This window comes from Protopterus annectens, chromosome 8.part0, assembly GCF_019279795.1.
Source record: "Protopterus annectens isolate FY-2018-M chromosome 8.part0, PAN1.0, whole genome shotgun sequence".
Classification (NCBI taxonomy): Eukaryota; Metazoa; Chordata; order Ceratodontiformes; family Protopteridae; genus Protopterus; species Protopterus annectens.
The window spans coordinates 282025620-282039816 of record NC_056741.1 but is presented as its reverse complement, the minus strand read 5'-3'; the positions used below and the strand labels follow the sequence as shown (position 1 = coordinate 282039816).

At 38.5% G+C, this 14197-nt stretch overlaps 1 protein-coding gene across 2 annotated transcripts in view; it reads right to left on the bottom strand.

The window, feature by feature from the left end:
* The window catches only part of BCAN (brevican), a 923936-nt gene that overhangs the window by 669312 nt on the left and 240427 nt on the right, over positions 1-14197 (bottom strand). For both annotated transcript variants that reach the window (XM_044079780.1, XM_044079779.1), the window contains one exon: positions 10345-10519. In XM_044079780.1, the coding sequence (XP_043935715.1) occupies positions 10345-10519 (175 nt within the window). The remainder of the gene's footprint in view (positions 1-10344; positions 10520-14197) is intronic.

The window sequence follows — 14197 nt, the reverse complement described above, 5'->3', positions numbered from 1 at the left end:
CCTATTGAGTTAAAACAATATCTTAATTAATTCAGTGGTCTGAAAGGAACTTCTAACCATAGAAGCCAGCTATACTTGCTTAAGTGCAGTTACAGCATCTCCATTATATAAAGAAATTCTGTCTTCAGGTTTCATTGACGTTGACATTGCCATTGACCAATGATTTTTAGGTTACTAATGAGTATGGAGTACTTATTATCAAACTAGGTTCTTATATTCAGTATGACATACATTACATCAACTGCAATATGGCCTCTTAGCTTTATCACATCTGTTGTTTGATATCTTTGATATCACTTGCTTTTTGGATTTATCAGAATTACCATTGTACTATGTATAATTTGAAACATTATTTATTACTTTTGTTTTTTACTTTTATGTGTGTAACAATGTTATGATCCAGAAAGGGCCTCAGCCTTCTTATTCGTCTAGGTCTAATAGATAAATAAAATCAGTATGTGACCTAGATTAAACAAAGCCCAGTACACATTTTAGATCAGGTTATATTGTAGTGATGTGTAATGGAAGGGTGGGCATAAGTCATATTTTACCCTCAATGCGGATCTTGTTTGGTCATTACTGTATAGCCACAGTGACCAATCTGGAACCTACCACTATAGATGAATACATGAATTACTCATAACTGTCATGGTATATTGTTATTATACAATGGTAGTATTTTACAAAAAAAATCTTTTCTTTTTCAAATAGCATTATTGTTCAATTCACAGTGCATTGCTCTTCTGCCTCTTCCCCCTGAGACAACTTAGCAGGGATGGTTTTACTGCAGAGGTGCACATATACACCTATGGGCATGGTAACACATTTTCAGCCCATCACATGAATTTACTCACTGCCACTAAAAACAGCTGCTGAAAATACATAACATATATAACTCAATGCACAGGAGTGGCAAATTTCAACCCAAAAGCCTAATTAAAGGAGCATTTTATTTTAAGTGACATTTAATTTCATGCAGGTAGCATTAATTTACAGAGAATTGTAAAATGTACATGTTGCCATTTAGTGGTGGAAGAATTATGGCTTTTTAGATGATTTCTTAGCTGCACTGATTTATGTTTCTGTGTGGATACTAAACACACTGGTGGGACATAACTTATTTGCTTCCAAAAAATAGTACAATGCGTTTCACTGAACAATAACATCTTCACATTGTGTAACAACTTTAATAACAAGTGTGGATGAAAAGCAAGAAGCACCCAAATGCACTGCTTGTAACTTTTAGCCACAGTAGAAATGTCCCGCTCTTGAAAGAAGTGACATGATGTATATAAACCAGAGAAATGTATCTGCCTTCATAGGTTCATAGGTTCATAGGTAAGTACTAGGCTATCTACCCAAGGGCATTTATAAGCCTAGCCAGAATGTGTTGGCTTTTGCCACCCCCTTAGATTAGTTCCCTGTCCCTCTGTCCAGCAGAGCCATTAGTTCCCTGCGCCACTGTCCAGCAGAGCCACTGCAGTGATCCCCGGGATAAATTTTCTGTTTCCCATCCACACGTCAAGGTTTCTCTTGAAGAGTGTTAGTGAGGGGCTCTGCCTGATGTATATTGGAATCCTGTTCAAAAGCATGGGGAGTCTCTGGGACAGGAATCTATCCCTCCAGCATGTCCTATTTATCGTTGTTGTTATTCAGAAATGTATTTTTATTTATTTTATTTTATTTTACATTTGTTAACCGGGCTGGTCTGGCTGGATCCATGTCCATTTTCAGCAGAGGCCCGAGGAGAAAAGCTCCATTAACATACTAGTAGCTAACAGTGAAAAACAATCAAAAGAATTCAAACAATTAATAAATTCAACAATCAGACACAAATGCATAAGCAAACAGCACATAAACCTAATGTAGAAAACAAGTAAGCAGATTAGGAACAGTTATTCTGTAATATAAAAAATTTCAGAGGTGGTTAGACAAGAGATAAACATTGGAGAGGCAGTTTTGCAATGACTTAATAGTTAGGTTGAGTCTGTCATGGAATGAAGAGGATTGAGTAAAAGAAAATTGTGACATATGGAGAGTCAGTAACAGATTCACTAATTACAATTCAGAATAATACAAGTTGTGCCAGGGTAGTACTATTCAGAAAGAGAATTAGCATTGAAGTGATCAAGATGTATGTAAGTAAGGAAAAAAGGCAAGATGTAGTGATACAGCATGAAGAAAGGAAGAAATAGGAAGTGAAAAAGAAAAGAATGTAAAATAAATAAGCAGGTTGATCAGAAGAGGGATAATTCAGAAGTAAAGGATAATCATTAAGAGTGAAGAGGAGGGGACTGGAAAGAGGTGCATTCTATGTTGAGCTCAGTCAGGATTTGAGCATGGGCATAGCCAGTGTGTTTGGAAATGGTGTCTTATTTGTTTTTTGAAAAGGTGAGATGAGCTTAGGGTGGTCAGTTCCATGGGAAGTTTATTCCAATATGAACCAACAGTATTTGCAAATAAGGAGTCACCTGCTTTGTTGTGGGATTTAAGAGTAGTTACTAGAAGCTTGTTAGCTGAGCGAAGTGAGGTAAGATTTTTATATGGGGTGATTAGGTTATTAAGTATGGGTGTATTGGAGGGGTAGTGTAGAATTTTAAAAGTGATGTATTTGGATGTTACAAGAGTTTTCATGATGCCTGTGTTATATGTGTTGCGCTAAGAAAGAATTAAAGAGAAGGGAGAACTGACTGGAGTTTGGAAGGTGACCATAAGTTTACATTACAACCATAGACCAGGAAATCTGAATGGGAAACGCAAATCAATAAAAGCTTAATCACATTCTTTGGCCTCACTAAATGTAATAGTTGACATATAGTGAAGCTTCAGTTGAAGCAGTATTTCAAATACTAGCTCAGTATAGTGAGAGGTTAAAAATATGCTGTGACTGTCACAGGATTGCGATTTTATGAAAAAGCATTAGAAGCAAAAGCAGGAGCTATCTTTGCCAGCAAATCCATCAGTACTGATAACTGCAGCAGATGACTGACAGCTGTTTTTCCTTAGATGATTGTCTTATAAAGGAAGACACAGTTTGGAGCTTGTATACTGCATTCCAGTGTTATTAGACAAGTGCATTTCTACAGTTTAAGCCGGAAGAGGCATTCGGCCTAGAAAAGTCGGATCTACATCTTTCTCAAGTAAAAAAAAAAAATGGTCACCCTCACCCTCTACTGAGTCTTGCAAAAGGGTTTTCTTTCATAAGGCAAAACAGAGAGTGTCTTGTAGTTCTTCCAGATGGCTCTGGGATTCATGTCTTTAACCATTCTGATAAAACAAAATGCTAGGATTACAAATCAGAGGAAAATTCAGAGGTACCTTAGGAGTCGATGAGATCAGAATCAAGATTCCCTAGAACAGTCTCACCCTGTCTCTCTCCCATTAATGCCTTTCCTGATCCAAGAGTTAACCTGGTCTATTCAGCAAACTTAGTCCAGTCCAGCATAATCCTTTCAAAAAGTATATTTCACGGTTTCTGATAAAAAGAAGCATTAGATTTTATATACGAAGTTGCTTCCCTAACCTTAGAAAAACAGAGTACTTGGTCCCTGACCATGTACTATTTAAAAATGCATAGTAAAACAAAATAAATGTTAACAGCCTCTCTAATATTAAATTATTTTCATCCAGTATTAAATCTAGGCATTCTTCACATCATCACAAGCTACATCTCACTGATGTGGTATCTGAACAAACAGGGACCCATGCCTACTATTTACCCAGTTTAACTATAATAAGTTAGGAATAGGCTTCGTCTCAGGTTACATCCATCCAACATGGGCATTAGAAGTTATTTATTTGATGCTTATTTTATTTCTGAGCATTAAAGTAATTTTGCGACTCGCACGCTCTCATATGAGTTGCATCTGACTCCTACAGTAAGCATACAGAAAGCCTCTGCTACCCACTGAGTGGGAAAACGGAAGTAGGTTGCCAGGTTTTTCTTCTATATCAAACGTGCAAGTACTCATACCAATGAGCAATTTAGAGTCCCTGATCCATCTTTGGAAAGTGGAAGAAAACTGGCAAAAACCAAGATAAAACTCACTTGAATGATGGGGGGACATGTAGACTCTGCACACAAGGCATCCCGGCCAAAAAGTGAACCAGAGAGCCTCCTGTGAAGTGGCAAAGTTAGCCATTGTGCCACTAAGTAATCTTTAAAACCCGAACAGGCAGTTGTGGAATTTTAAGGTTTCTGCACATTATTTTCAGTATTTCTGTTGTGTGGACTGCAAAAACCTTCATCATGAAACTATCTAGAATATTATACAAGTGCCAGAAAAAGGAATAACGTGTGTAGATTTTAAAGTTTATTCTCAGACACAACAAATTATATAGTTATATTTACAAAATCTTAAGCAAACAGTTTGGATCCACAAAGTGGGTGATAAATTGTCCTACTAACATCCAAGTAACCTTGAAAAAGAACTACATAAACTGGACCCAAGCAAATCACAGGGAGGAGATGGAATTAGTAATAATTACCTGAAAACATTTAAGAATGAACTTACAGTACTATTATATCTGTTATTCACTAGATCTTTTAAGTTCCCCATGAATCTTTTGTGATTTCTAGCCAGGCTCGCTGGTACAGGGATAAATGACTCCTGATTTCCTCCAGAGAGGCACAGTTGGGCCTCCTTTCAGGGAGTGTTGCTAGGATCTGTCAGAGAAGTTATCCTTAGATCCCTGATTATGCTGACCACCTGTGCCACAGTGACAGCATCTTCCACTGGAGTTGCCCCTGCCCCTGGGGGAACTATCTCCATGTGGATCCTGGAAGAGACCCTGAGATTTTTTGAATCACATTTTCCATCCACCTTGTTGTTTCCTAGAAAAGGTCCATCGAAGTGTTGGAAAACATACATCCACAAAAGAAAGGGCTATCTTTTTCCACTCAAACCTAGAAAGTGTGTCTTTTACTCTGGGGCTAAATAAGGAGGTTCTGTCAAAGGTAGAATTGACAAAAGGAGATTTGAAGGGTTCCACAAAGTCACATAAGTGCATCCAGGTATATCTCCTGATGGAAATGCCTAAACCCACTGCCTGTGAGGTACCTTCAGCCATATGGGCGATAAGCCTCATGGATGAATTTGAAATAGACGGAAGGGTAACCAACTGCAAGGAAATAGTAGTCTCTACCTCTAAGGGTATGGTTCCATAGAGGGATTTGGAAAGTTCCTTGATCAAATCTCTCTGGAGATTTGCAAAAAGTGCCAAATAATTCAGTGACTTAAGGGCAAAGGTCGCTGAAGCATAGACATGCTTCCCAAACCTGTCCAGTGCCCTAGACTCCCTGTTGGGGGGTGGATAGAGGAACTTTGTTCTGCCAGTTCCTTTGTAGTGGCCACCACTATGACCATGGCATCAATGGGTACTCCTTTACTGCAGTGTGTTCTATCCTTAGGTGGTGCCAGGATCCTATCTGGTCTCCTAGCGATTGTCTCAGTTGTGTCAGGCTCCTTCCATGCCCATCAACAGACTAAATCAATGAACTAATCAATCGGCAGAGTCATCCAGGAGGTAGACAGTCCAGCTCCAAAGACCTCCAGGAACACAGACTCCTCCTGGGAAGGGTTACTGGGGGAACAAACTCTCCTATGTTTTAGGAGTTCTACGATGACTCCAAATGATGATCTGGTGGACCCATCACCTTCATCAAAGTCAGTGTCCTCAGTGACAGACTCTTGTGGAGAGTCTATGTGCCTCCTTTTGCAACTCCTCTTCTGAGGAATGTCCTCACTGAGATGTTCCAGGAAGGTATCAAAAGAGATTATTATACCCTACTTAATGGTCTGGAGACTGGTTGTGGCTGGCTGTCCCAGTGGATTGGATGACTGAGGCTATGTACACAGAATTGAATAGGATTAGGGAGTCAGAGCTGAAGAGGGAAGAGAAGTCTGAACTCTGGGTACACAGAAGGCTGTCACCACTACCTCAAAGGCAAAAATCCTTGAAGAAAGAGACACTGAGGGGTCTGAAAAGGTAGGATTTTGGACCAACAGTTTCCTTTGCCCCAAAGGTAAACTGCTCCAGTAGGGAGTTGGAGTGAAGCTGTCCAGCACCAAAGCTCCAAAGGGTAGAGATGGCTACAATAACTTTGAGGTCAAATTCAACACCCCAGAGCCAGCACCAATGCTATGGCTCTGACAGTCATCCGACTCCAAAGTACTCAGTGCTGGACCACTCAGAGACACCCCCATAGTCAAAGATGCTGACATCTTCAGATTCAAGGCAGACGACTCCAAGAATTTTGAATAAGATGACTCCAAAACCAAAGGTTAGATCAGAGAATGAGCTGCTAGCGGAGGTGTAGTACTAACAAGTGTCTCCGGACCTGATCCGCTCAGAGCCAAAAGAACTCCCATTTCTATCTGCATCCTGAGAAACATTCTCATTATCCTGTTCACATCTGCTTTGGTTAGGCTCTTGGAAGACTGAATGGATGAGGCTGTGAATAAGGGTCTTGAGTGGGGCCAAGGAGAATGCATCAAAAAGGGCGATGGGAGCTGAGAGGTGATTGGATCTGGCAGTAACGAAAGTGACTGAATCTGTGCTGATTATTCGGATCTAGGTTTCAGAACTAAAGCCATCAGATCTGACTTTTTGGCTTATTTAAGTAGAGGCTCTGATAACAGAGCTGAAGTAGCAGACATTATCAGAGCTGGAGATCTCTTACAAGATTTTTTTGTATGAGAATCTCCTGTTTTATCTAAACTTTTGTGGGTTTGACTGTAGCTTCACATTTAAATGGCAGCAAGCCCCTAAGAATTAACTTATTTCTATAGTTTATTAAAGCACAGGTATTAAACCCTTTACAAATATCACAGTCAGAGTCCAGGAGAAGTCCCCAAACAATAGACACACTTTGAATGTCTGTTTGAATTTGGTATTTTGTGGCCGCAGGACATGCATTTTTTTAAAACATAAAGGTCTGTCAGACATGATAAAGCAGAAACAAGAAGTAATAAAGAACAAGTCAGAATTTTTTTTTTTTTTTTTTTTTTTAACAGACAGGAAAAGAAATTACCAACATGGGTAAGCAAACAGAGGAGTACTAAAAAGTACTATACAGGGACAGGATACCAGCAATGATATTGAAGAATACTCTAGGAGTAAAAGGGGAAATGTAAAATCTTAGAAATAACTAGGGTTAAAGGTAAGAAAAGGAGCAAAAGATATAACAATTATTAGAATTATATCAAAAGCAGCTAACTCACAAAAACACTAGATGCACACCAAAAGGAATTTCTTGGCCATGTTATCAGCTCTTTAATTCATTATTCCTGTACACTTTCTTACTATACATAAACTACCAAATGTGATTTATACTCATTTTTTCTACCAAATTTTGATTCCACCAGTTGACTGTTCTACCAAACATACTGAAATCTGTATAAGGCACATTATCCAGTGGTTCTACACTAGATAAGAGTACATCATCATCATCATATCACTGCAAATCTGTAGGATTTCTGCATCAAAATAAAAAAAGAGAGAGAAATGAAGCTGGAATTGCCATAATACAGGGAACAATGCAGAATACCTGGCTCTCTAATGGTCAGTGGATTAACAGGTAGGTATGCAGCAGACATCTATGCATTTTGTTCAGTACGAAACTTGTTCTTCCAATGTGGATGGAAATGTCTGCTCCTCTAACTAAAAAAATAACCTTCAAGTTTGTAGCGGACTACAAATAAACAATCTTATGTCAAATAACCCTTGATGTCCATGTCTTCCTCTACCAGGACTGCTTGCCTTAAGTTTGTAAATAATCTGTGTTTTTATATACGGTCACAAAAATCACAGCATTTCATGGGTGCAAAATGACTTTTACAGCATACCTTTTAATTGCACTGCATTTGAAGAAGCTTCCAGTTTTACCCTTCCAAAGTGCATCTGCAGTGCTACTTTAATTAGACTTTAAATGTCTTTGTGCTCCTATCTTTCAATGGCTTCACACTAGTGCCAATGAGCAAAAGAGTGACTTCCTGGAACTTAGACTCAAATCAAACCAATATCAGATACAGCATGATGGCTAGCAGTGACTTTAAAAATTAGGTAGCAATACCGAAATGCTGAACTGAACTTCAGCTTGTGTCCGTTTCGTTTGTCTCTCACTATAGCTTGATTAGCTTGAACAAGGTAAAGACTAGCAGTGAAGCAACCATCAGCAGCAATAACAAGAAGAGGGAGAGGCTGTGTGCAACATGAGCCAAACAGCAGGGCGGGCAGAAAAAATATCTGTAGGTCTAGCTGTAGTTTTAGAGGAATAAAGCATATCTACCCTCTAAAAGTAGTGCCTGTCCTGATGTTCTTTGCATTGGTGGCTGTGGTAGATCTTGGTTGTGTGTATTTACAACCACAGAACACTCAACTGGCACCTGATGCCACTCCTTGAGCTGGTGTCTCTCTACACTAAGTTGACAAGCAAAACCTGATCCACAACATCATCTCCATAATGGCTTCACATCAATGCGAGGAGCAAAAACAAAAAAAGGTCTCTTCTATAGTTTGGTACTCTTCTTTGGAATGCTGCATCATCTGTGTACCAAAAAAAGGCTGGCCTCGGTGCACACGATCACATCCCCTAACAACCTGTGTCCATGGTGGCTGCCCCCTTCACCCCACCCTAGCTAAACTTCTCTGTGTACTGCCCAACACAAAGTGTTATGGTGAGCCATGATTCATTCTTTTTGCTGTTGCTGCTGGGTGTCTCTTACTGCTGCTGGGTAGCTATGCACTGACTTACTGCAGAGATCCATGCATCTATTCAGAGTCATGTTTTGTAAATGAATCACTTCTTGCATAACAACACATTATAAACTTAGGAATGAAACAGGTTTTTAGATGAATCTGATGTTAGCATCTATGGCTTTACAAGTTAATGCAAATATCATCGTAGCCAGTATTGTACAATTGCATTTTAAATTATAACTTGCACACGTAAAGAATACCTGTGAAAGAAAAAGCCAAAGCACTAATGTGCATATATTTGTTACCTTTTTACTCTTATTATGAGTAATTTATAAAACAAATAAACTTTTTTAATTAGGCTGTCTTTCTCCATGTGTAAACTATAATACATTTTAAACAATTTTCTCAGATTTTTGTTTTGGTTGTTCTCACACTGACCATAGGGACGAAAGCTCTACATACTTTTGTTCCATTAGGGTGACACAAGTAGTGTCTTAATTGTACAGGTCTTGTCTCCCAAGAGAGCACACATCCATTTTGCCCACATCCAGCTAGGGATGTAAAATTACACATAGGACAATTTTGAGTACTAAGATTTTGAACCATTTGCTATGCTTTCTAATAATCCCTATCATTTTGGAAGCTGAAAAGTTGAAAGGTGCTCATAGACCATATTTCATTTCAATTCCAGTGGTAAATACACCTGCCCCTGCCCTTGCCTCTGCAGTAAAATCTGCTTTTACATACTCTATTGTTCCCTAATGAGTGGCACAGTGGTACAGTGTTGAGTACTGCTGCCTCACACACTGCTTGGTTGTTCAGTTCATCTCCTAGTTTTGGTGTCATCTGAGGAGGGTTTGTATGTCCACTGTGTGTTCATACAGAACTGGTTTCTTTAAACATTTGAAAAACATACAAGTAGCTGAAGGTTGGTGAAGTGAAAATACTCAAATTGTCTTTAGGAGTTTGTGTGTGTGTGTGTGTGTGTGTGTGTGTGTGTGTGTGTGTGTGTGTGTGTGTGTGTGTGTGTGTGTGTGAGAGTATATATGTCTTGCAACAGACTGGCTTCACATCCTGGGCCATTTACAACTTATGCCCATTTCTTGCCAACATAGGCATCAGCTACTTGTTACCCTGGTATTGTTAAGGTGGATACTGAGAGAAAATATGTATGTATTTTTTCTTATTACTTCCTTAAAGTACATTATTACTATAAAGTTATGAAAATGGAGAGTTATTTATATATATATATATATATATATATATATATATATATATATATTTTTTTTTTTTTTAATTTAAATTTATATGTAATTATTATTTTTTTTTATTCATGTGCTTTTGTTTACTGGAATAACCTCTCTGGGCAATACTCATTTTCATCCCGCTCCATGTATACAATTGTGGTACAATAATATATATACAGTAGTTATGCATCAAGATACACATAGGCAACAAAGGAGAAACATGCTAAATGCAGTTCAACTGTATACATACTCAACATGTATATTTAAACAGTAAAGGTTTACATAAAATACATAGTAAGCAGGGATTTCTCCAGCATCAGAAGCATTTCATATTTGGAGAAAGACAGCATCAAATGTCAAGAAGCCCATTAAACCACAGGAGAAAGTAATGACTGACCGGACAGTTTGATCTGCAAGCCAGCCTGCATCGCACTGTTCATATCCACTTCTGTAGGCCCAGTACAGCTGCTCTGCTGTGGCTATTCTTGCTCCAATACTGCTGCAGGCCTGCTGAGCCTTGAGAAATGTAAACGTATACCGTGTTGAGGAATCCCGATATAAGAAAACCACACCTATGCCAAACAGAAATAAATATCATTAAAACTGCATCAAAACAACAAAACCACTGACACAGTCTTTCCATCTCTTTATTATATAAACTTTGTTTCCTTTTCACTTGCATCACAACTTAACCAAATAGTACTGAGGTAATGCATAATAGGCTGATATTAAAACTAACTTACCTTCCACATGTACCCAAAATAATTAGGGATAACCAGAAAAGCAACAGCATCTTGAAGTTCCTGTCTTCAAATGACTTGATGACACTTTTTAATTAAATGAACTACTGTTCCAAATAGCCTAATCTTTAAATCTTGGCTAACACGTTATACATTATTTTAATTCTGTCAGCTGGGCCCATTTTAGAGGGAAACTGTAAATTTAAACTATAACAGAAGTGATTACTAAACAAGTAGAGGGTGATGATATGCAAATGTTCACTGGGCAAGGAAAGTGTCATCTAAAAGTGAAAACTGAACAGATCTGCTTAGATATCTAGTGAGTCAGGAACAGCCAGTCTACATGCAAACACCACTGCCCTTCCCTGCATTAACGCATTTGGAACTCATGATTGGGTGTCCAACCATAACAAACTATTATGTGTTAGATGCTAATAAAGTCACTTTGAGAATAAGGGTCATGGTGTGAGAGACCCAATCATAATTCTTTGTAGTGCATGGAACTTTATCCACTCTGTGTACTACCAGTTACATGAAAAAAATGAAGGCATACAAGGTGTTTTAATACCAAATACAAAAACCCTCGCACGTACGGCAAGTGCAACCGGCCGAAAAGCATTTCAGGAACAAGACATGAGAGGCCAACACCAAGTGTTGTATACAGAATACATTTATTGAATGAGTAGCATCATACCGGTTTCGGCTCACTAGCCTTCCTCAGTGAATAGAGATGCTAAGAAAACCATGTGTTTAAATACAAAAACAGTCATACTTCCTATTAAGTCATTTCCTGCATTTCAATTAACAAATTAATAGACATATAACACAATATGCAATGCACCTACATTATAAATGTCCATTTAAACCTGGTGAAAACAAACCTCCTAGTCTGACAATCCAATATTTCTCCTTGTTATTCAAAATTGAATGCCAACCTAGTTTGTTAGATCGATCCCCCTGTATCCTGTCAATCACTGTAAAAGAAAAGTGGGCGGTGGGATGGATAACTTTGTGTTTGTATAAGGCATTAGTCAGCCATTTATTTCGAATGTCACTGTAATGTTCTGACATGCAAATCCGTAGGGGACGTAATGTTTGTCCAATATAAAAAGATGAACAATTGCAGGAAGCCAAATATATAACCCAATCTGATCCACAATTTCCAAAACATTGTACATCAAACACCCTGCCTGTGTTTTTACTTGTGAATTGTTTAGATCTGAGCATATATTTACAGAAGGAGCAATGTCCACATGGAAATGACACCAAAAGTTTGTCCCCTGTTATAGTCAATTGATAACGCATAGACAAACTACTGTTACGCTTCTTATAATGTGCAAAATGGGAACCCAGTGTTTTGTCCCTGCAGTATGAAAAGTGACACTGATCCCTTAACATCCGAATCAAGTCTTCATTAGCCATAAGTATGTTCCAGTGTTTGGTTACAATATCCCTAATGAGATGGATGTTCCTACCATACGTGGTTATAAATCTAATCGGCTGTGCTTCTGCTCTATGAGTTCTGTCCTTATATACAAGTAATTGTGATCTATCCAGAGCAGTCGCAAACTGACTAGCAGCTTGTATATCCCGTTGTCAATAACCCCAAGTCTGGAACCTGTGTGTCATATCCCTCTGGAATGCAGCAAAATCTTCCTTCTCAGAACAAATCCTCCTAATACGCAAAAATTGTGATTTGTGTATGTTCCATATGGTATAGTGTGGGTGTAGACTAGTGGCATATAGCAGGCTGTTATATTGGGGGTATTTCCGATACACTCTGGTGGTCAGTGAGCCATCTGATTGCTTAGACACTGTAACATCCAGAAAGTTAATACAGTGCATATCAAAATTTAGTGTGAATTCGATACGCCATTTATTTTCATTTAAGTATTGGACAAACACACCCAAATACTGTTGGTCAGCACACCATACCATCCAACAGTCGTCCAGGTAACTCATCCAGGTGTCTATCTCATCAATATATAAGTTATGTGAGATGTCATAAATAAGATGTTCCTCAAGATACCCCATGAATATATCAGCATAAATAGGGGCAAATGAAGCCCCCATGGCTGTACCTCTGGTTTGCCAATAGCATTCCCCACTGAAGTAAAAAACGTTCTTAGTCAGGACGTGTTCAGCCATACAAACTAGTAGAGTGTTAAATCCAGCTGAATAAAGATCCGCCCTGCCCAACCAATGTTGGAGCGCTGCAAGACCTGCCCAATGGGGAATGTTAGTATAAAGTGCTTTTACATCCAGTGTACATGATAGCCACGTTGGTTCTAATTGTGTCTCTGATATAATTCTAAGGAACTCAGTGGTATCTCGAATACGTGCTCATACATATTTGAGTAATGGTTTGAGATAATATGTTAGAAAGTCAGAAAGTGGTTCTGTCAAGGATCCGATACCTGATACAATTGGTCTTCCTGGAGGTTTATCCAAACTTTTATGCATCTTTGGTAAAAGATACAAAATTTGTTTTTGTGGATCCTGCACCATAAGTTTGCACAACATGGGCTCCTGCATAATACCTTCCTGTACTGCTAGGTTAAGAAACGAGTCTATCTCCTTCTTAAAGTTCGGTGTAGGGTCTAGGGGCATGTGCATATAATGCTGAGGGTTGGACAATTGGCCATTTCCCTCTGTCAGATAATAATCTGTGTCTAATATAACCACTGCCCCAACCTTATCCGCAGTAGTAATCACTATATTGTATTGTTTTTCAATTCAGTAATAGCCTGCTGTTCTTGTACAGTAAGATTATGGTGCAACAAAGTGGAATCACTTAACCTGAAATGTAGATCTTTGAGAACCGCCTGCTGAAAAATACCAACATATTTATTCATAGGCGGCATAAAGGCTGATTTGCCAAACCTAAATTCTGTAGATCTTTGAGAGTTTTCACTGAAACCAAAAAACATTTTTAAATTTAATCTACGGCAGAAATCCAAGACATCATTCACAACAATATTCTCATCGATGACAAAACCAGGAACATAGTTAAGACCTTTATTAAGTAATTTCTTTTGGTTATCATTTAACTGGACAGATGAGATGTTATGAATATTAAAATCAAGTTCTAATGCCTAAGCAGAGTTTGGAGAAGTCCCTCCATTGTACCTGTATTTGCGCTTGTACTTCCTCCCACCCCTATGCCTGCCAGTTCTAAAGGGTGGTCGCTATTTCTAGATTTCCTTGGTGTGGGTGAAGCCTGCGTGCTGGGATAATCTATATCCATGGCAGATGACTCATCCCCCGAAGTACTACTGGGCTGTGATGCCACTTTCTTCAAAATGGATCTGGGTATTTTTCTTCTAGAAGGAGTATATGTAAAATCCCCACTTTCAGAAAACTTAACACATTTTTGATGTTCAAAAGGCTTTCCCCACTGATAATCAGTGACATCCCTATTAAATTTACATATTTTTTGTCCTTAGTTTGTTTTTCAAAAACCAACAGATCCTTGGTTAGTTTATTGAAATAGTTGGTATATGCAGGTAA